Source organism: Ammospiza nelsoni, chromosome 26 (assembly GCF_027579445.1).
Source record: "Ammospiza nelsoni isolate bAmmNel1 chromosome 26, bAmmNel1.pri, whole genome shotgun sequence".
NCBI lineage: Eukaryota > Metazoa > Chordata > Aves > Passeriformes > Passerellidae > Ammospiza > Ammospiza nelsoni.
In genome coordinates, this window is record NC_080658.1 from 3,817,291 (window position 1) to 3,841,985 (window position 24,695).

Sequence of the window (24,695 nt, forward strand, 5' to 3'; positions counted from 1 at the left end):
GCTGAGCTGCGTGATGGGGACAGGGGCAGGAGGTGCCCACAGCCTTCTCCTTGAATGTCCTCAAGAATGGAACTTACAGGCTCTCAGGTATTTCAACTCAGTGTCAGATCCCCCTCAACATTTTAATCTCCACGCTGAAGCAACCCAGATCTCCAAGGCTCTCCTTATATGTCAGCTGTTCCCTCCCTTGTGTTCATGGCCCTTCACTGCATTTGTTCCCCTCTCCATGTCCTTCCCAGGCTTGGGAGCCCAGCAGGGACACATTGGTCCCCAGTCCCAGCAGTGCTGAGCTGAAGAGGATTCCTCCCCAGTGAGCAAGGAGTCAGGACAACATGCCAGGAGGATGCATGGACAAACGAGGCTGGGAAAACGTGGGCCCAGTGCTGAATGGGATGGGGACCAGGTGACAGAGGGTATGGGACAGGGCTGAGGTCCTGAATGCTTGATTCACCTCAGATTTCAGCAGCCAGCTCAGCCTTGGGGAATTTCATTTCCCACAGCCCTGGAGCAGAGACCAGGAGGAATATGTCCCCTTGCACAATCCATATCACTGAGCCATTCTTTAGGGCATAATGAAAGGATTTATCCAGAAGGTTTCCAGGGAAGTCAGTGCTGGGAGCTCACCTGAATGAAGAATGCACAATATCCACTCTCTCCTCACCCAGAAAGACCCTATGTCTCACTGTAGAATGCTGTCAATGTGGCTAAGCCTAATTCCTTTTTACCAAAGCCATGCTGACTGTCCCTGAAGAAAAAGGGCTGGGAGCCAAGGCAAGGCACAGAGGAGAAATGAGACTGTGCTGGACAGGAGCCCTGGAAAGGTGCACTGACCCTGTACTTCCCAAAACTGCAGCCTCTGCAGTTCCCAGCACAGATCCTCCTGCACCATCAATGGTACCAGCCCTTCCAGCAGCCCTCCCTCCAGTGCCTTTTAGTGCCACCCAGCCAGAGGGAGGTTTCCTGCACCTGCCATTGCCTGACAAGAGCCCTGGGCAGCAGCTGCCAGAAAGAAATGCTGAGAGATCTGTCTTCCCCATCTGCTGGTTTTTGGTTCACTCTGCTGCAGAGCTGCTCCAGGGTGGTTCTGCTCCACAGTAATACGTTGCTGCATCCCCTAGCTCTGCTGCCAGGATCTGCAGTGTGAAGCTGTTCTTGGAGCTCTGCACTCTTCCCTTAAAGCGATCTTGGAAACCATCTCCATAAGTATCTCTAAGGCTCTGGTAAATCCATTCCAGAGAGCCCCGTGGGCCCTGACGGTACCAGTACATGAAGTAGCTGCTCATACGATCTCCCTTCATGCTGCACTGAAAGGTGAATTCATCTCCCTCTCGCACGGTCACTTTTCTGGGCCGCTGCTCCAAGGCCACCTGGCCAGTGACTGCTGCAGAGAGCAAGAACGAGCCACAGTCACTCTAAATCCCCGCAAAGGTCAGGGCAATGCTGGTGGGGCTTTGGACTGGCACTGGATATGTGAGAGGACAAATCCTCCTCTTGGAAGCCAGCTGACACAGATGGGCAGAGCTGGTGGCTGTTAGCAAGTACCTCACAAGGAAGGAGACAAATCATTTCCCACCTTATTTTCCAAGTCACACAGGAAGTTTTTTCTGATTTTCCCCAAAAAGGCAGGAAAGATTTACACCATGTGGCAGTAAATCCCTTTGTCCTTACCCAGACAGGATGGTGAGGCACCTACTGTCCTGTCCCTGAAGCTGCTGTGGGTGAGCAGAGCACAGCCAAAGGGCTGTCGCAGGCAGTGGGGCTGTGCCCGGTGCTGCCATGGCCCAGCTGCTCTGTGCCAGAGGGGCCGCAGTGCCCCAGGAGCAGTGTCCAGTGCCAGGGCCAAGCGCTGGGCCCCGAGATCTGAGTGCAGCAGGGAGGTGCCCTGCGTGTGCCCAGGCTGCAGAGCAGGCAGCTGGCACGCAGGTGCCCAGCTCAGAGGCACCAGAGGAGCAGGGCTGCTCTCCCCGTGCTCCACAGGCATGGCTGGGCAGCTGGAGCCGGGGCACAGCTGCGGCTGCAAGCGCTCAGCACAGCTGCCCAGAGCCCTGCAGAGCCCAGGGCCACGCTCAGCTCCCGGGGCCAGCAGCCCTTGCCTGCACTTACCTACAATGGGCAAGAAGCCCACGCACAGGGCACTCCACATGGCCAGGCCCGCTCTCCGTGGCCTCTCTGCAGCTTCTCTGCGCCTGCACAACAGCTCTGCCCACACCTGCCCTGCCTGGGCCTCTGGCACTGCTCTCAGGCCCAGGCCCTGCTGGTCCCTCCCTCTGCCTGTGACAGCACTCAGGGGGAGAGGTGGGGCACCAGGAGCACAGCTTGAAGCTCTTGCTGCCCTCCTGGCTGTCTCTCACGCTGCGTGGTCCCCATCTTTCTGTGAAGCCCTCTCCATACTCACACTTTGTGTGATCCTGGGAAAGGGCCTCGGGCTTGATTTGGAGTGGCTCAGTGGGAACTCTAAATTGGGAAATTCCATTCCTAAACCACAACAGCCTCATTTGGCAACCAGTGTGGGGCATGAAGGGTTGAGATAAGAACAGATCTGCCACGAGTGGGCTGCAAACCAATCTGATCTCAGCATTATTTGGATCAGGTATGGAGCCACTGGTGCCAGTGCTGCTGGGGCTGTTCCTGTGGCTGTGAGACCTAACCCTGTGTCTGTTCTCATATGAGCTCCCCATGATGATATTGTGCAGGGCTGTGGGCACTGAGAAGGGGATTGGGAAGGGGAGAGAAACTCTCAGCCTGTCAAATGTTAGAGAAAGATACTGTCCCACGGAAGATCTAGTTGTTCTCCCAGGCAGGTGGAACCCCATGGCCAGAGACTCATCAAAATAAAACAGTGTGTGAGCAGTGCTGTTAGAGGTTCCAATGGAATCAAGGCTGGCGTGTCTCTACTCTGTCTCCTTGCAGGTTATGTTTCAATAAAGGTCAAAAGAGAGGAATTTCCCTGATTGTCAGAGGCTTTGGCATAGCCAGGAATCAACTAAGGCGCTCACCTATCAGAAATCCCAGAATTGACATCTATTTTCAAAGCTGTCCTTGGAAAGACAGACATTCCCAGGAGCTTTGCACTCCCCAGTCCTGAATAGTTTTGCAGGGGGAAGATCAGGTTCCTATTACTTCAGTTCATACCGTATCTGCTGACTGAAATTTAAGGCAAAGAGAGAAAGAGAAATTGCCTTACAGCCAGGTAATTAACCATACTCTTTTTGAGTTTCTGTTTGTGTTAGATCTAATTTTGTCAGGAAGTTCATAGGATTTTTGGGCACAAAAGTGATAGGTCAGATTATGCCTAGCAGATGCAGGAATGTGATTATTACATTGCATTTTTAATGCGGTATAAGAAAACTGGAGGGTTCAGTGGTACAAAAAGATGTTTAGTGTTGCCCATTCTCAAGGTCTTCTTCTCTGTGTTTTCCCACATAACCTCTTGGTTTAAGCTTTATTCACTCAGGATGCTTTTAATGTTGTCTGCCACTGGAGAGAGCTCTCACCATTATGACTTGATCAGCAGAACAAATATCAACTACCACACTGCATGTTAGAGAATCAAGGCATTGCTTTATTCTGGCTAGGAGATGCAACCAAAATAATTTCATCCACACATTGCATGGGTTGTGCAGAGAAAATCCTTCCACAATGTTTCCAGTAGAGTTTTCTCATACTTCTACAGTCAAACCCTAGGGAAATAATTGGTTTAAAGACCATTGGTCCCAAGTTCCACACTTTGTAGTGTTTGGTTTTTTTATTGATCACTACATGTTTGATGTTATTTTGGTTCTCAGTCTTGGTTCTCTCACCAATCTTTTCCCAGACCAGGTGTCTCTGACCATGCCAGGGTTGGTATTTGGAGCTGATGTTCATTAATGCTCATTATCTTTTGTGTATCTTCTGTGCAGCTCCCAGTCTGCTGAGATGTTTTTATATGTCTGCTGAATTTTCTTTATATATATCCTTTTATTCAAGGGTTTTGTTCACCTTTGCCCAGGGGAAATGGTGTAGTGAGAGTCCTATGTATTGGATAAGTGGGTCCTAGCTATTCTAAATGAGCTACAGCTGCTGCCCAGCTAAGGACTTTGCAGCTGTGACTCATTTAGAATAGCTAGCACCCACCTATCCAATACATAGGACTCTCACTATATTTCCCCCTTTTTCTATTATTCAAATACAATATAGATGTTCAAGTACAATATACGCATTGTTCAAGTCCAATATATGCATTTCCTTACAATACATGTTTTATCCCGAGACTCAATGGCCTCGTACACCACACAAGTACAATATACACATTCCCCCATGACTCAAAGGTCATGTACAACACACACAGCTTCTTGCTCAAAGGCCATTTCTTGCAGCTCCTGGCTGCCACAGCTCCTTGATTCAATAGCTATGTTCTTCTGCTTAACTTCCACAGCTCTCAGGCGGCTACACCTATCTTCCACAGCTCTTCGGGCTGCTACAACTCTAAGGCTGCATACCTCCATCATGTCGGGGTCACCAAGAGTTGTTATCTTATTGTATATTTCATATTTCCAGAGTCCTCTACTGCAGTTATTATATTCTTAAAGTCCATACCTACTAGCTGTTTTTCTACCACACAGCGCTTCTCTGCAGCACAGCTCCTCATGGCTTCACAGTGGCTCCTCCAGGCCTCTCAGCCCACCCCTTTTATCCCAGTTATCTTTACAAGACACAGCTGCTGCCCAACTAAGAACTTCGGAGCTGTGACTCATTTAGAATAGCTAGGACCCACTTATCCAATACATAGGACTCGCACTACAAAAAGGAACTGAAGTTTCTTTTCAAAGGACTTTTCCAGCACTCCAGGCCTGAGGGTGTGAGCTGAGCAAGCTCAGTGCAGCAGCCCTTGCTGTGTCCTGTGCAGAGGCTCTCTTGAGGGCTGCAGGAGCTCAGGCAGGGGGAGCAAAGCCTTCCTTCCCCTTCCGGATGTGGTTACCTTGTGTTTTCAAAAGCAGGGGAGGGTTGATGCTGCCTGGTGTGACTGAGTCAGAAATGGTGACCACAGCATCCTGCCTGTAGCCTGTGAGAGGGGCATGAGCTGGGGAAGGTGTGGGCTGGGCTCTGTTAGGCAAGAGCCAAGTTTCTATGGAAACTATCACTCCATCAAACCACCCCAAATGATTTTCTGGTGGCCCCTTCCTCCTACCCCTGAGTGCAAAACAACAGCAGGGTTTCTCCTCTGCTGACAGGAGCAATTTCCTCCCTTGTGCCTTCAGCAAGGACTCTCCTCACTGAGGCTCCTGAATGTGCCAGAGACATTTCCCTGCACAAAGTCTGCAAAAGACAAATTCAGCCAACAAGAAATCTGCAATATCAAAGCTGTGCTTCTGACCCCAGTGGGCTTTAGGGTAGTTAGATTTCAGCAAGTACCATCCTAGTGCCAGAAGAAAAAGCACAGAAAACCCACGGCATTTTGTGCTCGCACAACTTTATTTTTGTCACTATTAAAGGAACCCAAAATGCACATGCAATAAATGTAGCAGAAGAAATACAGGCTTAATCAAGAAATGAATAATATCTAGTTGAATGAAATCACTTCAGATTCTACACAGCTCTTCTTATCTGCAATACACACTTTGGGTATTGAAACTATCTAAAACCCTACGCTACAAATGGCAGCTCCTGTGCTAAAATTGCCCCAGCAGTGCTGCTCCAGTTCCACAGGCAGTAACACAACATGCCTGGGAAAGGTGCTTGTCAAAGGCCATCTGTCTGCAGAGAGCACTGGAGTTTTCAAAGCTACTTAAGCTGGCTGGACACTGGTGTGCAAATGGCAGAAGAGTGGAGGGATCTGCTTAGCAGGAGGATGAGAATAAATCCACTGTCCTCAGTGTTCAGAGGAGAGGAAACAGCGAAAGCACTTAAAACTCTTGAGTGTAAATCAGCTGGCCAGGCAGGAGTGCAGAGTGTTGCATGTCTTCAGGGGAAGGTGCTGCCTTGTGTCCTGGCTGGTCTCTGTCAGCAGCTCTGGCCCTGCTTGTTCAGCCCCCTTGTGCTGCTGGTTCATGTTCTTTCCTGCTCTTCTTTGGGTTCATTCCTCATGTCTGGAAGAGCAAAGGGAGGTTTCAAGTACATTTGATGAAATTGGGCCTCTGAACCAGTGTTTGAGAGCTGTGAGCTCCCTTACCTCAGAAAAGAAACAACTTGATGCTCATGAGGGCATTGATGGCGATGCTCTTTGCCAGCAGGACTCTCAAACCCAGCACAGCCATGGACAGCATGTTCACTCTCTGCCCTCCAGCATCTGCTCCGTGACCAGAAAAGAGGGGAGACATCATGGTCTAGGTTTTGGTGCTGTGATCTTGGCAGAGAGTGGAAAATCCACAGGTGAGAGTTTCAGGGAAAGGAAGAGCAGCAAAGGAACAGCTGAGAGAGAACATGGCAACAACAGGGGAGCAACCTTGGAACAGCAACCTTGGAACAGCAGCCAGTGTCTGGTGAATGTGTTGTGTTCTGAGTCCTCTGCCCTGCTGAAAATACATTTCCATGCCTTTATGCCCCAGAGAGCAATGTAACTTCACATCCTGTTTGGGTAACTCACCTTGTGCTGAGCTGTTTGTGCTGTTGCAAACCCTCTCACTGGCCCCTGACTCTGTTCTGGTTCTGTTTTGTTCCCCAAAGCCTGTTATTGGTTCTTCAGCCTCCTCTTCTGCAGCATGATAAAGAAAAGGCAATTTAAACTATATATACCATTTACACAGGATATAAAAAATGTTTTGATGACATTTCTCATAGAAAATCAGAGGAACATACTGACTGGGCCTCAGCTGGTCAGGATTAATTCTGAAATTAATATGAGGAGACAAGTGCTCCATGTAGTTGCAGGAGACAGAAAAATTCCTGCATTGTTTTGTTTTAATATTTGAATTACCTTCAGGACTAAAAAAGCAATCTCACCAAATATAAAAATTAATTTAATTAAGAAACCCTCACAACACACCCCACCTTTTACTTTGTGTTGGTATTCAAAGGGCTGTTCCAGATTGTGCTGCGGGAGATTTCCTGCTATAGGCAGGAATATTCTGTCATAAGGAAATTCACAGTGTAAATAAACAGATTGTGTCTTTCTTCTTCTCCCCAGAAAAGTATCTCAAAATAATTTAACAGTTGAAAAATCATTTCTTATAGATGCTTTGGAACATCCTTCCCTGCTCTCCCTGCTGAAATCCCAAATGTCTCTCTTATTTCTGCTGGCTGCCCAGGGCAGTGCTGTCCAGAAGGAGAACACCAGGCCCCACAGGACACTGTCTCCAGAAATAAGTGACAGCTGTGCCACCAAACTGTACCTGCCTCTGCTGTTATCGTGAGGTCATCAAATTTGGCCGTGCAGGTCACCTCTGTGTCTTTTGTCACCTTGACCACTTTAATTGCATTGTACAACCCCTGTGATGTCAGAATGGATGGGCTCTGTTTATAGACCACTTCCTGAGAGGGCATCTCCAATCTGATGTTCTTTGTAGCGGAGTTCCTTGCCAAACAAGCTGCTTTCCCAGAGCTGCCACCTTCTTCCAGTTTCTTTGATTTCATCACAATGACTTGAGGGTCAGACGTGTTTGAAATGTCTGAAAAGAGAAGCAAGGTTTGGACAGGATTGATTTCACTTCAGACTTTCCCGAGTGCTGTGTGACCCAAAATTCACACGTACTCCATCTGTGACTAATTTGAACATTCTCATTTACTGTCTTTTATGTCATTATTCCTTGGCATTAGAGCTACAAATAACAAAGTAGATTGCTGAAACTCGCCACCATCTGTGTCACAAAAAAACTATTGGTGTCAAAAGAATTTAGTTGCCCACAAATCATTGTGGTACCATGACTTGTTTTTTAAACAAAATATCTTTGCCTCCAGGTCAGGTCACAAGTGAAGAATCAAGGGTGCTCTCAAAAACCAGTGTCAGGATTTAACTCAGATTAGTAATTTGAATTAGAGTAAAACCATGGAACTGAAAGGAATCCTCCAGCAGCCTTCCTTGCCAGAAAGGGCTCAGCTTATGAAAAGCTGTCAGACATATACACAAAGATGGACGTGTCTGTTTTGACAGGAGCATCCTGAGGGGTCTCTTGGGTAAACAGAGGTGCATGAGGCTTTTCATTTTGCATGGTGTCTGCCTTGCAGGTGGGTCAAGAGATCCCTCAGCTCTGACATTTTGTTCATCCCAGGGTACTGATGGAAGTTTGATCAAGGAGCTCTGATTTTACACCCTTTCCCCATCAGCCATGTGCCACTGCTGAGGAACTGAGGTGAAAGACAAACCGTGCTGTGCCACAACTTCATGGGTCAGCTCTCCTGATCAAACAGGCAGAACTATACACTGTGCACACCTCCAGCAGCCAGACACCCTCCAGAAATCCAACACTTCCTTCCCAGCTGTTTTACCAGGCTTGGCCAGAGCCTGTCAATCCTGTGCCTTCTGTGTTCTCTGAGAATACCTTCTCTGAGAAGAGCTTTTCATGTGGTCTCCTCTCCAGGCTTTGCAAACAGCCAGAACACAACCAGGCTGCTTCTCTGCAATAGCTCCCTGGGCAGGATCTTCAGCAAGCAATAATGCACACAGTGCAACTGTCGTTCAGAGAGCAGAAGATTTGTTTTATCTGACCCCAGAAGGCTCACCTGAGTCCCACTAGTTTGCATTCCCTGACAGTACAGCCATGAATTCCTACCACTGCTTGCTTCTGAAGCGATTAATCTTTTATGTTTATGTTCAAATTTATTTGAACAAAAGGGGGATATTGCACACATCCTGGAAACTTTGACTTCAACACATTAAGTATTTCAGCAGACTCAAAAGGGACTATGATACTTTAGTCTTTTACTACCAAACATAATTCCAGAGTTTCTGTGCAGCTCTGAAAAAATCCTGTCATTAGCTAGGAAAAAAAAAGAAAAAAAAAACATTGAACAGCAAGGAAAGAAGAGGTCTTTCTGCAGAATTGTAAATTTATATTCCTTTGTCCCTTTGGAACTGGAAGTGCAGTGAGATTGTTCCTAAATCTACATTTATTCCAATGCAACATATCCTACAGACATGGAGAGATATTAGGCAGCACCCAAAGCAGTGCCACGACTTTCTGGAGGTAGATTAGGAGGTTTTAGGGATGTAAAATAACATGGGACATTCTTGGCACACTTTAAAGACATGCAGACCTCTGAAAGCAAAGCAACAATTCCTGAGAGATGCATCTGATACTTCAGGACCACAGAGACCATATCAAAAACCCCTCTGCCACCCCAACATTCACATTTCCCAAGAAAAGCTTGGGGTGACCTGCACCTTTATTGTTCATCACAGAATTCCAAAGAAAGGTGGGAATAACTAGGGCTTCTTATAATCCCTACTCCCCACATTGCACTTTTCAGAACCCACACAACCTGGCAGCCAATTTTCTTTCATTCCAGGAGCTCTTGGCTATGATGTACGTGTGAGAATTTAAGCCCAAGGCTATTCCACCTCCTTCCTGCTCTGTCCCCAGGGCAGTGGAATGCCTTGCCTGGGGACACTGTCAGTGTGGTGGTGCCAGTGTCAAACCAGAACTTCTCCTACCAGGAGTTACAGATCTGTTTCAAAACTCCTCATCCTGGGAGCTCCTCACTGAGCTCTGCATTCCTGCCCCAAGTCAGTCAGTGCAAGCCCGCTGGAGAATTGGACACTGGACAGTGAATTTGGGCCAGAGTGCTGCCCAAAGTGGGAATAAGTTATCACAGGCTAAGCAGTGCCCTGCTGGTGTTTGGGGATCATGGAATAATGGTGCTGTGCAGAGTCAGCCCAGATGTTCCTGGGAAACCTTCCTGAGCAGATCCAAGCTGAGGGTTTGGCTTGGAAGCCTGGTTGCACAGCGAGTGCATCCAAGGGATTATTGCAGCTGAAAATTCTTTCAGTGAACCCAAACCTTTAAATTCCCTTGTTGTCCCACACATTAATTTTTAGAAATAAAGAAATGCCACTTACTTGGTTCAACTGTGAGAATCGTCCCTGGTCCAAATATAAGCTTCTCTGTCCTCACACTGCTAAGGCTTATTCCAATAACTCACTCTTTCCTCATGGTGTTCAAAAGTGTTGTCAAAACAGGTGATGAAAAGCCATTAGTTTTAATTATACATGGGTGCAAGTCCATGGTAGGATCCAGAGGTCCGCTTACTTCCAAAACTGGAAAGGGAATAAAGGTTAATTGAATTGTTCAGTGATTTCCAAAGGCTTGATTGAGTATAGAACTTTCAACTTCTCCCTTTCTTCCATCTTTTACAACCTTCATGAGCTCTTTTATGTATCCAGGTTACAAGGAAATATAGGAAGAATGTTGTTCTTCTCTTCTTAATCATTAGAGTCACCCGTCTCCTTTCTTTCCCAACATTTGTCACCTTCTTTCCCTCTTTTTGTTTTTGCACAGGTCTCTATGCTGTTTATATCATTGTGGTACCCATAGCCCCAATCCACAGTGATATATTTCATACCAAAAACTGCCTCTGTTCCACTACACAGAATATTGGATTATACAAGCAGTCACATGACATCTTCAGTGGTTTGAGACCAAACGCACCACACAAAGAAACACCACATGGCTTTCAAGGAGGGATCTCAAATAATATCAGAAAGGTTGAGTTGTAAATGAGAACGTGGGTATTATGTGACACCTATGAAGGGTGTGGTGGAGTTTAGGTGGATAGAAAGCAGAAAAATAATCAGTACCTCTGGTGTTCTTTCAGAGCATTTCTTACAGTGCAGTCTAATTCCCCTACTTCTCTTCTTGTAGGTTCTAGTGGTGTATGAACAGAGTTCTAGGATGCAGCACGCCTACTCTGGGGGTGATGGGAGGAATGGATTAAAAACAGAGGATGCAGGAGGGTCGTAAATTGCTGAAGTGACCTTCCAGCTGGGAATTACCCTTGACAGCCCAGGGTGAACTGCACCCAGGGTTCCTCTAGCATGGATGCAGTTTACATGCCAGTGTCTCTCCTTCCCTCTGCCTGGCTTTGGTCAGGGATTCCCTCAGTGTAGCAAGGTCATGGAAACAAATGTACTCTGAGTTTGTCTGTGGCTGTTCCATCTGCTGCCTGTGCTGCCTCACTCAGGTGGTGGTGGCTGTCCTAGTGTAAAAGACAGATGTCTGCCAAGGAAGGCAGGAATTACTCCTGTAATGGAGAATAGGACCCCCTTCTCTCCAAATTATTATAACTTTGAAATAAAGGGACTTTCAAGGAAATATATGGGAAGCAGAATAAAAGTTCTTTACTAGTATGTGTATGTATAACAACCCAAACAAACAACAGCAGCAGCAGCAGCAAACAGAACCAGACACCCAGGCCCGGCCTCTGTCACGGGCGCTTTCCCCTTTGGTGCAGTTCCAGGCACAGCCAGCAGGGGCGCTGCTGGCTCCCGGCTGGGCAGGGCAAGTGTGGTGATTCCTCCGCGCCAGCAGGGGGCGCTGTGGCGCGAGCTTGGCCACCTCTCTTCATGTGTGATGGCGGGTGTGCAGGCGGGAGAGATGGAGAAGGGGCTCCCTTTACAATCTCACAGGAGCAGCCGGTCCCTGTGCCCCTCTGGATAGCGAAACCAGTTCTAGCAGGAACCTTGGAGCAGCAGGCTTCAACGGCAGATATGAGAACATTCACAGTGGTAAACCAAGTGTAGGGGAAACTCTGAAGCTGTGGCAGGAATCACGGGTGTCTGGGCAGACAAGGGGTGTCAAGTTATAGTGTCGCAAAAATTCCTGCAGCAGTGGCAGACAACAGCAGGGCTGGGTGGGGGATTGCTCCTTTGGACAGATCATTGGCAAAGGCTGATCCTGGCATCAGCAGAGGGTGTTGCCCTGCGTGCTCCTGCCTCCCTGCTCCTGGTGTAGCACACACGGGCTCTGGGCTCTCAAATGACAGAGAACCAGAGAATCAACCTGGCAATCCCTACTCAAAGTGCCAAAGGTAAAGAAAGAAAGAATAATAGGCAAAAAGCACAGGGCAACAGTGTCTCCAGTCAGACACCCTTGCCCCGTGGCTCCAGAGTTGAGCAGCCCCTCTGGAAGGAAGCAGCAGCCCCTGACCCTCAACTCTCAGGGAATCCCTGCTGCCCCTCACCCATCGCGACACTTCCTGAGCAAGGGGAGGCAGTGACCATTCTGAACACAAAGACAAAACCATGAATGCATGGGGAATTTAGGCCATTCCTAAAGTAGCAATATGGGTAGAAAACATGAGAGGAATGGGAAGAAATAGGTGAGGCTTTCATGGGACAAATGAGACATCCCTGGGCTCTGGTCTTCATGGGGTGCTTAAAGTGTGTCAGGTGTCTGATGGCAGGACAGCACAGCTGGGCACACACAGTCAGGAGTTTTCTGGCATGTACTGATGTGAACTTACTAACACAAATGCTGGTGAGCTGGACCTCTGTGTGCCACTGAGGAAGAATTGGTGCTGGGGCAGCCTTGGCTGCAGTGACCATGCAGTGTTAGAGCTCAGGATGCTGGGAGAAGAGAGCAATGCAAAAACAGGACTGGAGCCCTGGGCTTCAGGAGAGCAGAGTCTGGGCTCTTCTGGGAGGAATCCCATGGGTTATGGTCCTGGACAGAGAAGGAGAGCTGCTCACATTCAGAGATTAGCTCTTTTGAGCCTCAAGAATTTTCCTAATCCTCCTGCAATAATCAGGGATGGTTTCAACTTTAACAGTTGGCGGAGGTTAGGGTTTTTCCTCTTCATTCTCTCAGGGATTTTTTCTCCATTTTGTTGCCTGTAAGTTCCTTGCCACAGGAGAATGCTTAGAGCAATATTACCAAGGGAAGTTACTTTTAATTCATTTCCCTAAAAACATGACTTTGAATAGAAGAGGAAGCACAAGCATTCTCATTTCAGTGGTCTATTGGCTGCTTCCTGTAGCTGACAAGTCTGTTGCTGGCCATGGATTGTTGGTGGGGGCAGCAATGCTGGGCAGAGTAGATGGAAGGAAATTCACTTGGGAAAAGATGAGTAGAGGAAAGAGAAAGCTCTTTCTTTCTCCCTTGCACAAACCAAAGGCCAGTGCTGGAGGACAGCAAGGGATTAATGTGACAAATTTCTTGTGAGCAATTTCTTATCTATACTAAAGGCACACAAATCTCCCAGGCTCTCCTCGTATGTCAGTTGTTCCCTCCCTTGTGTTCATGGCCCTTCACTGCATTTGTTCCCCTCAGTCCATGTCCTTCCCAGGCTTGGGAGCCCAGCAGGGACACATTGGTCCCCAGTCCCAGCAGAGCTGAGCTGAACAGGATTCCTCCCCAGTGAGAAAGGAGTCAGGACAACATGCCAGGAGGCTGCATGGACAAACGAGGCTGGGAAAACGTGGGCCCAGTGCTGAATGGGATGGGGACCAGGTGACAGAGGGTATGGGACAGGGCTGAGGTCCTGAATGCTTTATTCACCTCAGGCTTCAGCAGCCAGATCAGCCTTCTGGAATTTCATATCCCACAGCCCTGGAGGAAGAATATGTACCCTTGCACAATCCATGTCACTGAGCCTTTCTCTAGGCCATAATGAAAGGATTTGTGCAGAAGGTTTCCAGGGAAGTCAGTGCTGGGAGCTCACCTGAATGAAGAATGCACAACATCCACTCGCTCCTCACCCAGCAAGGCCCTTTGTCTCACTGTAGAATGCTGTCAATGTGGCTAAGCCTAATTCCTTTTTACCAAAGCCATGCTGACTGTCCCTGAAGAAAAAGGGTTGGGAGCCAAGGCAAGGCACAGAGGAGAAATGAGACTGTGCTGGACAGGAGCCCTGGAAAGGTGCACTAAATCGGAACTTGCCCAAACTGCAGCCTCTGCAGCTCCCAGCACAGATCCTCCTGCACCACCAATGGTACCAGCCCTTCCTGCAGCCCTCCCTCCAGTGCCTTTTAGTGCCATCCAGCCAGAGGGAGGTTTCCTGCACCTGCCATTGCCTGACAAGAGCCCTGGGCAGCAGCTGCCAGAAAGAAATGCTGAGAGATCTGTCTTCCCCATCTGCTGGTTTTTGGTTCACTCTGCTGCAGAGCTGTTTCAGGGTGGGTCTGCTCCACAGTAATACGTTGCTGCATCCCCTAGCTCTGCTGCCAGGAGCTGCAGTGTGAAGCTATTATGGGAGCTCTTCAGTCTTCCTTTAAAGCGATCTTTGAAACCTGCATAAGTATCATGGTTCATATGAATCCATTCCATGCCCTGAGGGCCCTGACGGTACCAGTACATGTTGTAGCTGCTCATAGCACCTCCCTTCATGCTGCAGTGGAAGGTGAATTCATCTCCCTCGTGTACAGAAACTTCCCTGGGGAACTGCTCCAAGGTGGCTGCACCAGTGAGTGAGACTGCTGTAGAGAGCAAGAACGAGCCACAGTCACTGCAAGATCCAGCAAATGTCTGAGCAATGCTGGTGGGGCTTTGGACTGGCACGGGAGCTGTGGGAGGACAAAATCCTCCTCTTGGAAGCCAGCTGACACAGATGGGCAGAGCTGGTGGCAGCTAGCAAGCTCACAAGGAAGGAGACAACACATTTCTCTCCATCCTTTTCCCAGCCACACCTTTTTCTGATTTTCCCCAAAGAAGCAGGAAGGATTTACAACATGGGGCAATAAATTCATTTGTCCTTGCGAAGACAGGATGGTGAGGCACCCTCTGTCCTGTCCCTGAAGCTGCTGTGGGTGAGCAGAGCACAGCCAAAGGGCTGTCGCAGGCAGTGGGGCTGTGCCCTGTGCTGCCATGGCCCAGCTGCTCTGTGCCAGAGGGGCCGCAGTGCCCCAGGAGCAGTGTCCAGTGCCAGGGCCAAGCGCTGGGCCCCGAGATCTGAGTGCAGCAGGGAGGTGCCCTGCGTGTGCCCAGGCTGCAGAGCAGGCAGCTGGCACGCAGGTGCCCAGCTCAGAGGCAGCAGAGGAGCAGGGCTGCTCTCCCCGTGCTCCACAGGCACGGCTGGGCAGCTGGAGCCGGGGCACAGCTGCGGCTGCAAGCGCTCAGCACAGCTGCCCAGAGCCCTGCAGAGCCCAGGGCCACGCTCAGCTCCCGGGGCCAGCAGCCCTTGCCTGCACTTACCTACAATGGGCAAGAAGCCCACGCACAGGGCACTCCACATGGCCAGGCCCGCTCTCCGTGGCCTCTCTGCAGCTTCTCTGCGCCTGCACAACAGCTCTGCCCACACCTGCCCTGCCTGGGCCTCTGGCACTGCTCTCAGGCCCAGGCCCTGCTGGTCCCTCCCTCTGCCTGTGACAGCACTCAGGGGGAGAGGTGGGGCACCAGGAGCACAGCTTGAAGCTCTTGCTGCCCTCCTGGCTGTCTCTCAAATTGCATCGTCCCCATCTTTCTGTGAAGCCCTCTCCATACTCACACTTTGTGTGATCCTGGGAAAGGGCCTCGGGCTTGATTTGGAGTGGCTCAGTGGGAACTCTAAATTGGGAAATTCCATTCCTAAACCACAACAGCCTCATTTGGCAACCAGTGTGAGGCATGAAAAGTTGAGAAAAGAACAGATCTGCCCAGAGTGCCCAATCTGATATCAGCATTAGCTGTATCAGGTATGGAGCCAATGCTGCTGGGGCTGTTCCTGTGGCTGTGGGACCTAACCCTGTGCATGTTCCCATAGGTGCTCCCCATGATGATATTGTGCAGGGCTGTGAGCACTGAGAAGGGGACTGGGGAGAGGACAGAAACACTCTGCCTCTGGAGGTGGTTTCTGTCAAGTGTTAGAGAGAGATACTTGGGATGATCTAGCAGTGCTCCCAGGCAGTTGGAAGCCCATGGCCAGACAGTATTTGTCATCGAAATAAAACAGTGTGTGCACAGTGCCTGTTAGAGGTGTCCATTTAATGAGGGCTGGGCTGTCTCTACTCTGTCTTGTTGCAGGTTATGTTTCAGTACAGGTCACGAAAGTGTAATTTGCCTGGTTGTCAGTGGCTTTGGCATAGACAGGAATCGACTAAGACCCTCATCTACAGAAATCCCAGAATTGACATCTATTTTCAAAGCTTTCATTTGGAAAGATAGACATTCCCAGGAGCTTTGCACTCCCCAGTCCTGAGTAATTTTGCAGGGGGAAGATCAGGTTCCTATTACTTCAGTTCATACCACATCTGCTGATTGAAATTTAAGGCAAAGAGAGAAAGAGAAATTGCCTTAGCCAGGTAATCACCCATACTCTTTTTGAGTTTCTGTTTGTGTTAGATCTAATTTTGCCAGGATGTTCATAGGATTTTTGGGCACAAAAGTGATAGGTCAGATTATGCGTAGCAGATGCAGGAATATGATTATTACATTGCATTTTTAACGTGGTATAAGAAAACTGGAGGGTTCAGTGGTACAAAATGGTATTTAGTGGTGCCCATTCTCATTGTGTTCATCACTGTGTTTTTCCATGTAACCTCTTGGAGAAAGCTTTATTCTTTCAGCATGCTTTTAATGTTGTCTGCCACTGGAGAGAGCTCTCACCATTTTGACTTGATCAGCAGGACAGATGTCAACTACCACACTGCATGTTAGAGAATCAAGGCATTGCTTTATTCTGGCGAGGAGATGCAACCAAAATAATTTCATCCACACATTGCACGGGTTGTGCAGAGAAAATCCGTCCATTGCACAATGTTTTCAGTAGAGTTTTCGTGTACTTCTACAGTCAAACCCTAGGGAAATTTATTAGTTCAAAGACCATTGGTCCCAAGTTCCACACTTTGTAGTGTTTGGTTTTTTATTGATCACTACACGTTCGATGTTATTTTGGTTCTCACCAGGCCTGATGTTTGGAGGTGATGTTCATTAATGGTTGTTATCTTTTGAGTATCTTCTGTGCTCCTCCCAATCTGCTGAGATGTTTTTATATGTCTGCTGAAATTTCTTTATATACTTTTAGTCGGGGGTTTTGTTCACCTTTCCCCAGGGGAAAAGGAACTGAAGTTTCTTTTCAAAGGACTTTTTCAGCACTCCAGGCCGGAGGGTGTGAGCTGAGCAAGCTCAGTGCAGCAGCCCTTGCTGTGGCCTGTGCAGAGGCTCTCTTGAGGGCTGCAGGAGCTCAGGCAGGGGGAGCAAAGCCTTATCTCCCCTTCCGGATGTGGTTACCTTGTGTTTTCAAAAGCAGGGGAGGGTTGATGCTGCCTGGTGTGACTGAGTCAGAAATGGTGACCACAGCATCCTGCCTGTAGCCTGTGAGAGGGGCATGAGCTGGGGAAGGTGTGGGCTGGGCTCTGTTAGGCAAGAGCCAAGTTTCTATGGAAACTATCACTCCATCAAACCACCCTAAATGATTTACTGGTGGCCCCTTCATCCTATCCAAGACCAGCAGGGTTTCTTCTCTGCTGACAGGAGCATTTTCCTCCCTCGTGCCTTCAGCAAGGACTCTCCTCACTGAGGCTCCTGAATGTGCCAGAGACATTTCCCTGCACAAAGTCTGCAAAAGAAAAATTCAGCCAACAGGAAATCTGCAATATCAAAGCTGTGCTTCTGACCCCAGTGGGCTTTAGGGTAGTTAGATTTCAGCAAGTACCATCCTAGTGCCAGAAGAAAAAGCACAGAAAACCCACGGCATTTTGTGCTCGCACAAGTTTATTTTTGTCACTACTGCAGGAACCTAAAATGCACATGCAATAAATTTAGCAGAAAAAATACAGGCTTAATCAAGAAATGAACATTATCTAGTTGAATGAAATCACTTCAGATTCCACACAGCTGTACTTATATGCAATACACACTTTGGGTATTGAAACTATCTAAAACCCTACGCTACAAATGGCAGTTCCTGTGCTGGAATTCCCCCAGCAGTGCTGCTCCAGTTCCACAGGCAGTAACACAACATGCCTGGGAAAGGTGCTTGTCAAAGGCCATCTGTCTGCAGTGAGCACTGGAGTTTTCAAAGCTACAGAAGCAGGCTGGACACTGGTGTGCAAATGCCAGAAGAGTGGGGGGATCTGCTTAGCTGGAGGATGAGGATAAATCCACTGTCCTCAGTGTTCAGAGGAGAGGAAACAGCAAAAGCACTTAAAACTCTTGAGTGTAAATCAGCTGGCCAGGCAGGAGTGCAGAGTGTTGCATGTCTTCAGGGGAAGGTGCTGCCTTGTGTCCTGGCTGGTCTCTGTCAGCAGCTCCGGCCCTGCTTGTTCAGCCCCCTTGTGCTGCTGGTTCACGTTCTTTCCTGCTCTTCTTTGGGTTTGTTCCCTATGTCTGGAAGAGCAAAGGGAGGTTTAAACTACATTTAATGAAATTGGGCCTATGGACCAGTGATTGAGAGCTGTGAGCTCCCTTACCTCAGAAAAGAAACAACTTGATGCTCATGAGGGCATTGATGGCGATGCTCTTTGCCAGCAGGACTCTCAAACCCAGCACAGCCATGGACAGCATGTTCACTCTCTGCCCTCCAGCATCTGCTCCGTGACCAGAAAAGAGGGGAGACATCATGGTCTAGGTTTTGGTGCTGTGATCTTGGCAGAGAGTGGAAAATCCACAGGTGAGAGTTTCAGGGAAAGGAAGAGCAGCAAAGGAACAGCTGAGAGAGAACATGGCAACAACAGGGGAGCAACCTTGGAACAGCAACCTTGGAACAGCAGCCAGTGTCTGGTGAATGTGTTGTGTTCTGAGTCCTCTGCCCTGCTGAAAATACATTTCCATGCCTTTATCCCCCAGAGAGCAATGTAACTTAATATCCTGTTGGGGTAACTCACCTTGTGCTGAGGGCTCTGTGTTGTTGCAAACCCTCTCACTGGCCTCTGTTATTGGTTCTTCAGCCTCCTCTTCTGTAGCATGATAAAGAAAAGGCATTTTAAACTACATCCACCTTTTACACAGGATATAAAAAATGTTTAGATTATATTTCTCATAAAACATCATAGGAAAGTACTGATTTGGCCTCAGCTGGTCAGGAATAATTCCAACATTAATTTGAGGAGAAAATTTCTCCATGCAGCTGCCAGAAAAAAGAAAATCTGTGCATTCTTTTGGTTTTAATATTTGAATGACCTTCGTTGGCTAAAAGAGCAATCCCACCAAATATAACAATTAATTTAATTTAAAAATCCTCACAACACACTCCACCTTTAACATTTTTTTGTTTTTAGAGAGGCTGTTCCAGCTTGTGCTGCAAATTTGCTGCTATTGGCTTGAATATTCCGTCATAAGGAAATTCACATTTAGAACAAATGGATTGTGTCTTGTCTTTCCAGAAAAGTATCCCAAAGTAATTAATTAGTTGAAACCATTTCTTATAGATGTTTTGAAACATCTTTCAGTTCTCCCTGCTGAAATCCCAAATGTCTTTCTTATTTCTCCTGGCTGGCCAGGGCAGTGCTGCCCAGAAGGGGAACACCAGGCCCCACAGGCCACTGTCTCCAGAAATAAGTGACAGCTGTGCCACCAAACTGTACCTGGCTGTGCTGTTATCGTGAGGTTGTCGAATTTGGCTGTGCAGGTCACCTCTGTGTCTTTTGTCACCCTGACCACTGTAATTGCATTGTACAACCCCTGTGATGTCAGAATGGATGGGCTCTGTTCATAGACCACCTCCTGGGAGGGCATCTCCAATCTGAAGTTCTTTGTAGTGGAGTTCCTTGCCAAACAAGCTGCTTTCCCAGAGCTGCCACCTTCTTCCAGTTTCTTTGATTTCAGCACAATGACTTGAGGGTCAGATATTTTTAAAACTTCTGCAAAGAAAAGCAAGGTTTGGACAGGATTGATTTTACTGCAGGCTTGCCTGGGTGCTGAGTGACCCAAAATTCACATGTACTCCATCTGTGACTAATTTGTAGCATTAGCAATCACTTTTTGTGGTCTTTATTTCTTGCTGCTTCTTCCAAAAGATCAAAATAAAGACAGAAATTGGTATGGGGCGATACTTAATAGGGGATTTAATCGCACAGGATCACAACTACCTTTTGCCAAAGCTTGTGCTTGTAAATGCACCCTTGATTTTATAATGGACCTACAAACAAGAGGGGAACTTTGATGAATGCCACTCCAAGACTCCACTTATTCTGCTTTCTCTGCCATTTAATTCCAAAACATAACAGTTCTATCTGGGTTGTCTTTGCATATTCATGAGACATAAGTGAATACTATATTTTCTTTTACTCTCCCTCCCAGACGCTCAACAGAAATCAAACACATTAACTTGGTGACCAGTTCAGTTGAATTCAACTTCTTAAGAACTTATTAAGATTAAACTAGTATAGAAATGTTTCATAAGATTTTATTTCTTGCTTTTGTACCCTTCTCTGCTATCAGTGTTGTATTTTTAATTCTGACAAAATAGATAGTCTTAGGAACTTGTGTGCCAACTTCCACAGACACTTAATTTCCCTTTAGACAGTCTAAGTGTGAGTTTAACCCAACAATGACTATGGCAATCTTATTAAGAAGCCTTAATAAGTGGATAGATGTATGTCCCAAAGAAATTCAGAATGATAGCAGACAGAACTTGAACTGGAGTTCAAGTTCTTTGGCAACACTGAGAAGTGGAATAAGAATATTTTTACATATAAATTGTCTAGCTGCATGCAAAAGATTACACATAGAAAGTAAAATTAGTGAGTGGAAAACATGAATGAGTGTCTGCATAAATTTTGGGGGGAATAAAATATTTGCAAAGGGGGAAAATGAAAGAGTAGCAACTCAGAAAATGGTAATGTATAAAGGATACCTACTTGGCTCCACGGTCAGTTGAGTTCCATTCCCAAAGACAAGAGCAGCAGTAACACACAGTTAAAATGGGTAAATCAAAAAGGGCTCGCTTTGCTGTTCTTCCCCCACACATTTCCTTCTCAGTTGCACCATGATTGGCCAGATCCTGTCAGTCCTGTGCATTCTGTGTTCTCTGAGAATACCTTGAAAGGCTTTTCATGTGGTCTCCTCTCCAGGCTTTGCAAACAGCCAGAACACAACCAGGCTGCTTCTCTGCAATAGCTCCCTGGGCAGGATCTTCAGCAAGCAATAATGCACACAGTGCAACTGTAGTTCAGAGAGCAGAAGATTTGTTTTATCTGCCTCTGGAAGGTCTGAGCCTTAGTTTGCATTCCCTGACAGTACAGCCATGAATTCCTACCACTGCTTGTTTCTGGAAGGGATTTGTGTTTTATGTTCTGAAAATTTATTTGAACAAAATGTTGTACTTCTCCTCCTTTTGTCAAAGGAGGAGCCCTCTATTCCAGAAAGTAATGGGACTTAGCATGCTTAATGAATGTTTAATCTGGAATAAACCAAACAGTACCAAAAGGAAAACCTTCTCTATCCTTAAATGAGAATAAGCCTGGAGTATCCCACAGTGGCACTAATGGTTGTTATTTTATGTCATTTTGATTTGAGGAGTTGGCAAAAGATTGGAAAGTATTTGTGCTGTAAACACCTTAAAATGCATATTAATATCTCCCAAAGGAATTCAAAACCAAAAGGGGGAGGTTGCTCACATCCTGGAAACTTTGGCTTCAACTTCCTGAGTATTTCAGCAGCCTCAAAAGGGAGTTTGATACTTAAGGCCCAGCATCTTGTAACATCAAAGTTAATACCAGAATCTCTGTGCAGATCTGAAAATATCCTGTCATTAGCTAGGAAAGAAAATCATCAAACAGCATGGAAAGATAGGTCTTTCTTCAGAATGGTAACTTTGCTTGGAGGGACATGTACCTTTTTTGCACATCATGGAATTCCAAAGAAAGATAGGAATAACTAAGGCTTCTTATAATCCCTACTCCCTACACTGGTCTTTTCAGAACCCACACAACTTGGCGGCCAATTGTCTTTCATTCTGGGAGTTCTTGGCTATGATGTACGTGTGAGAATTTAAGCCCAAGGCTATTTCACTTCCTTCCTGCTCTGTCCCCAGGGCAGTGGAATGCCTTACCTGGGGACACTCTCAGTGTGGTGGTGCCAGTGTCAAACCAGAACTTCTCCAACCAGGAGTTACAGATCTGTCTCAAAACTCCTCATCCTGGGAGCTCCTCACTGAGCTCTGCATTCCTGCCCCAAGTCAGTCAGTGCAAGCCCGCTGGAGAATTGGACACTGGGCAGTGAATTTGGGCCAGAGCGCTGCCCAAAGTGGGAATAAGTTATCACAGGCTAAGCAGTGCCCTGCTGGTGTTTGGGGATCATGGAATAATGGTGCTGTGCAGAGTCAGCCCAGATGTTCCTGGGAAAGCTTCCTGAGCAGATCTAAGCTGAGGGTTTGGCTTGAAAGCCTGGCTGGAGAGCGAGTGCATCCAAGGGATTATTGCAGCTGAAAATTCTTTCAGTGAACCCAAACCATTAAACTCCTCTGTCCAGCTACACCTCAATTTTCAATGAAGTTTGAGGAATAAAAAATGTCACTTACTTGGTAGAACTGTGAGAGTCATCCCTGGTCCAAATATAAGCTTCTCTGTCCTCACACTGCTAACACTTATTCCAATAACTCACTCTTTCCTCATGGTGTTCAAAAGTGTTGTAAATCATGAGATAGAAAACCAAATATTTTTTCTAATTATCCATGGGTGCAAGTCTATGAGAGGATCCAGAGGTACATTTACTTCCAAAACTGGAAAGGGAAAAAAGGTTAATTGAATTGTTCAGTGGTTTCAAATAGCTTGATTGAGTATAGAATTTTCAACTTCTCTCTTTCTTCCACCTTTTAGAATCCCCTTGAACTCTTTTATCTTACAAGGGTAAAAGGCATTATAGAAAGAATATTCTATTTTTCTCTTTAATGATTATAGTCAGCCATCTCCTTTCTTTCCCAAAATATCTCAATTTTCCCCCTCTTTATGTTTTTGTACAGGTCCCTATGCTGTTTGTATCACTGTGGTACTCCGGCCCCTGTACACAGTGATCTATTTCCTTGTAAAAACTGTCTCTGTTCAACTACACAGAATTTAGGATTATACAGGCAGTCACATGACCTCTTCAGTGGTTTCAGACCCAACGTACCACATGAAAAAACACCTTATGGCTTTCAAAAAAGGATATAAGATAATATCAGAGAGGTTGAATTGTAAATGAGAACTTGGGGATTACATGACACCTCTGAAAAGTCTGAGAGAGTTAAGCTGTTTAGAAAGCAGGAAAAGAATCAGTACTTTTCATGTTATATCAAAGCATTTCTGAAAATTCTCCTGAGTTGCTGAAAGCTGTCCTCTTTTTCCCCTTTGTTTCAGCGCTCAGAAGCAGGAGGAACTTGCCCCTCCGGTCTCTTAGAATTGGTTCCTGGGGTCATTTAATACCTTAGGAAGTCTTTGTGGTGTTTTAGGTAAGAGGAGAAAGTAGACAAACTGATTATTCTTTGTTGTGTAGAGACACTGAAACCTTGGGAGTGAGGATCAAAGAGTGAAGGAGATGTACATTGATCAAATCCTTCATGATATTCAACTGTATCATAAAGCCTTGACAGCCAGAGCTGAACCAGCTGTGTTCCCTCTCAAATTTTGTGTACCTATACACTGGTGGGTGGAATGTGGAGCAGAAGAGGCCTTGACTCTATGTAAGCACTGCTCAGCAATAACTCGAACATCCCTGAATTACCAACACACTTTCCAGCACAGATTCAAAACATAGTTCTTTTCCTGCTATGAAGAAAATTAGGCATACTCAAAGCAAAACCATCATATTCTTTGGAAAAAAAAAAAAAAAACAAACCAAAAAAAAAAAAAAAAACCAAAACACCCTCTTTCCCTGGTTCTTTCTGCCTATGGGAGATGTTGAGAAGGAAGGAAGGAGTTAACACATTAATGGTTTGGGGGTTGCTTGTGGGAGACTACTGTTGTTATTGCTGTAGCACCTCTGCATCTGTTTCTGCAAAAGACAGCCCAGACTAGTCTTGAGAAGTCTGGGAAGAGCCTTGCCTTGCAGCAACCACAAAAGATCTGGCTAGATTAAAGCCCCTCCTTCCAATTCTGCCCTGGCGCTGCCTGCGTTTCAAGCACTGTGCCCTTTTCAAGATCTCTCATGCTGCAGAAATAGGTGGCTGTGTCTGCAGCCGCTGGTGAGAGCAGTTGCAGCCACAGCTGGTTCCTGGAGGGGTCTGCAGAGCTGTTGACTCGGCTCTGGAAGGATGCAGCGATGTGCTGGAGCCCTGTGAAAGGATACTGCATCACCAGGTGCTGCAGCTCTTTGCCAGGAGTCTGCCGGATCCAGTCCCACGCGTAGTTGCTGTCGGTGATGGCTACACCAGAGATGTGGCAGGTGAGCCAGACAGACTCCGAGATCTTCCCCACTGTAGGGCCTGAGGCCGCTGTCTTCACCTGAGAAAGGCCACCTGCAGCCCCAGGAGACAAGGGTAAGCAAAAAGCAACAGCTTAAGCAATCAGTCTACTCCACCATGTCCCTGTGGTTCTTCTTGTGATGTCCAGGATCCAGCAGCTGCAAACCCATCTGCTCAACGGCTCTGTATCCCTGTAGAACCTCAGATCTGGGAGAGACACACACAGCTTCCACATTCTCCCAATGAGCTCCCAAATGACCTTTTAGAATTCCCCATTTCCTCTGCTCACCCCTCAGGCAGTAAAACCCGTGGGCTGGACTGAGAGGACATGAGCTGTGCCCAAAACCACAGCAGGACTATTCACACACCCGACCTTTTGGACTGGGTACCTGTTATACTGGAAGCCAAGGGAAACAGGAAAATTGCTTCAAAGCAGAAGCAGTTAGGGGGAATGAGAAGTGAGTTGGCATGACACATGCCAAGAAGATAAACACAAAGGTAACAGCTCATTTGTGGAAAGCAAAAGGCAGGATTTCCCTGTTAGAATCAAACGT

The 24,695-nt window shown here is 47.1% G+C and overlaps 1 protein-coding gene and 1 gene segment (V, D, J or C); both read right to left on the bottom strand.

The window, feature by feature from the left end:
- The window catches only part of LOC132084213 (T cell receptor alpha chain MC.7.G5-like), a 131,445-nt gene that overhangs the window by 73,649 nt on the left and 33,101 nt on the right, over positions 1 to 24,695 (bottom strand). The window contains exon 3 of the mRNA XM_059489274.1: positions 18,113 to 18,128. Coding sequence (XP_059345257.1) covers positions 18,113 to 18,128 — 16 coding nt within the window. The remainder of the gene's footprint in view (positions 1 to 18,112; positions 18,129 to 24,695) is intronic.
- On the bottom strand, positions 5,433 to 22,890 carry LOC132084230 (T cell receptor delta constant-like). The segment is given in 5 exon segments: positions 5,433 to 6,065; positions 6,149 to 6,265; positions 6,563 to 6,670; positions 19,346 to 19,621; positions 22,282 to 22,890. Coding segments are annotated over 4 exon segments (522 nt in total).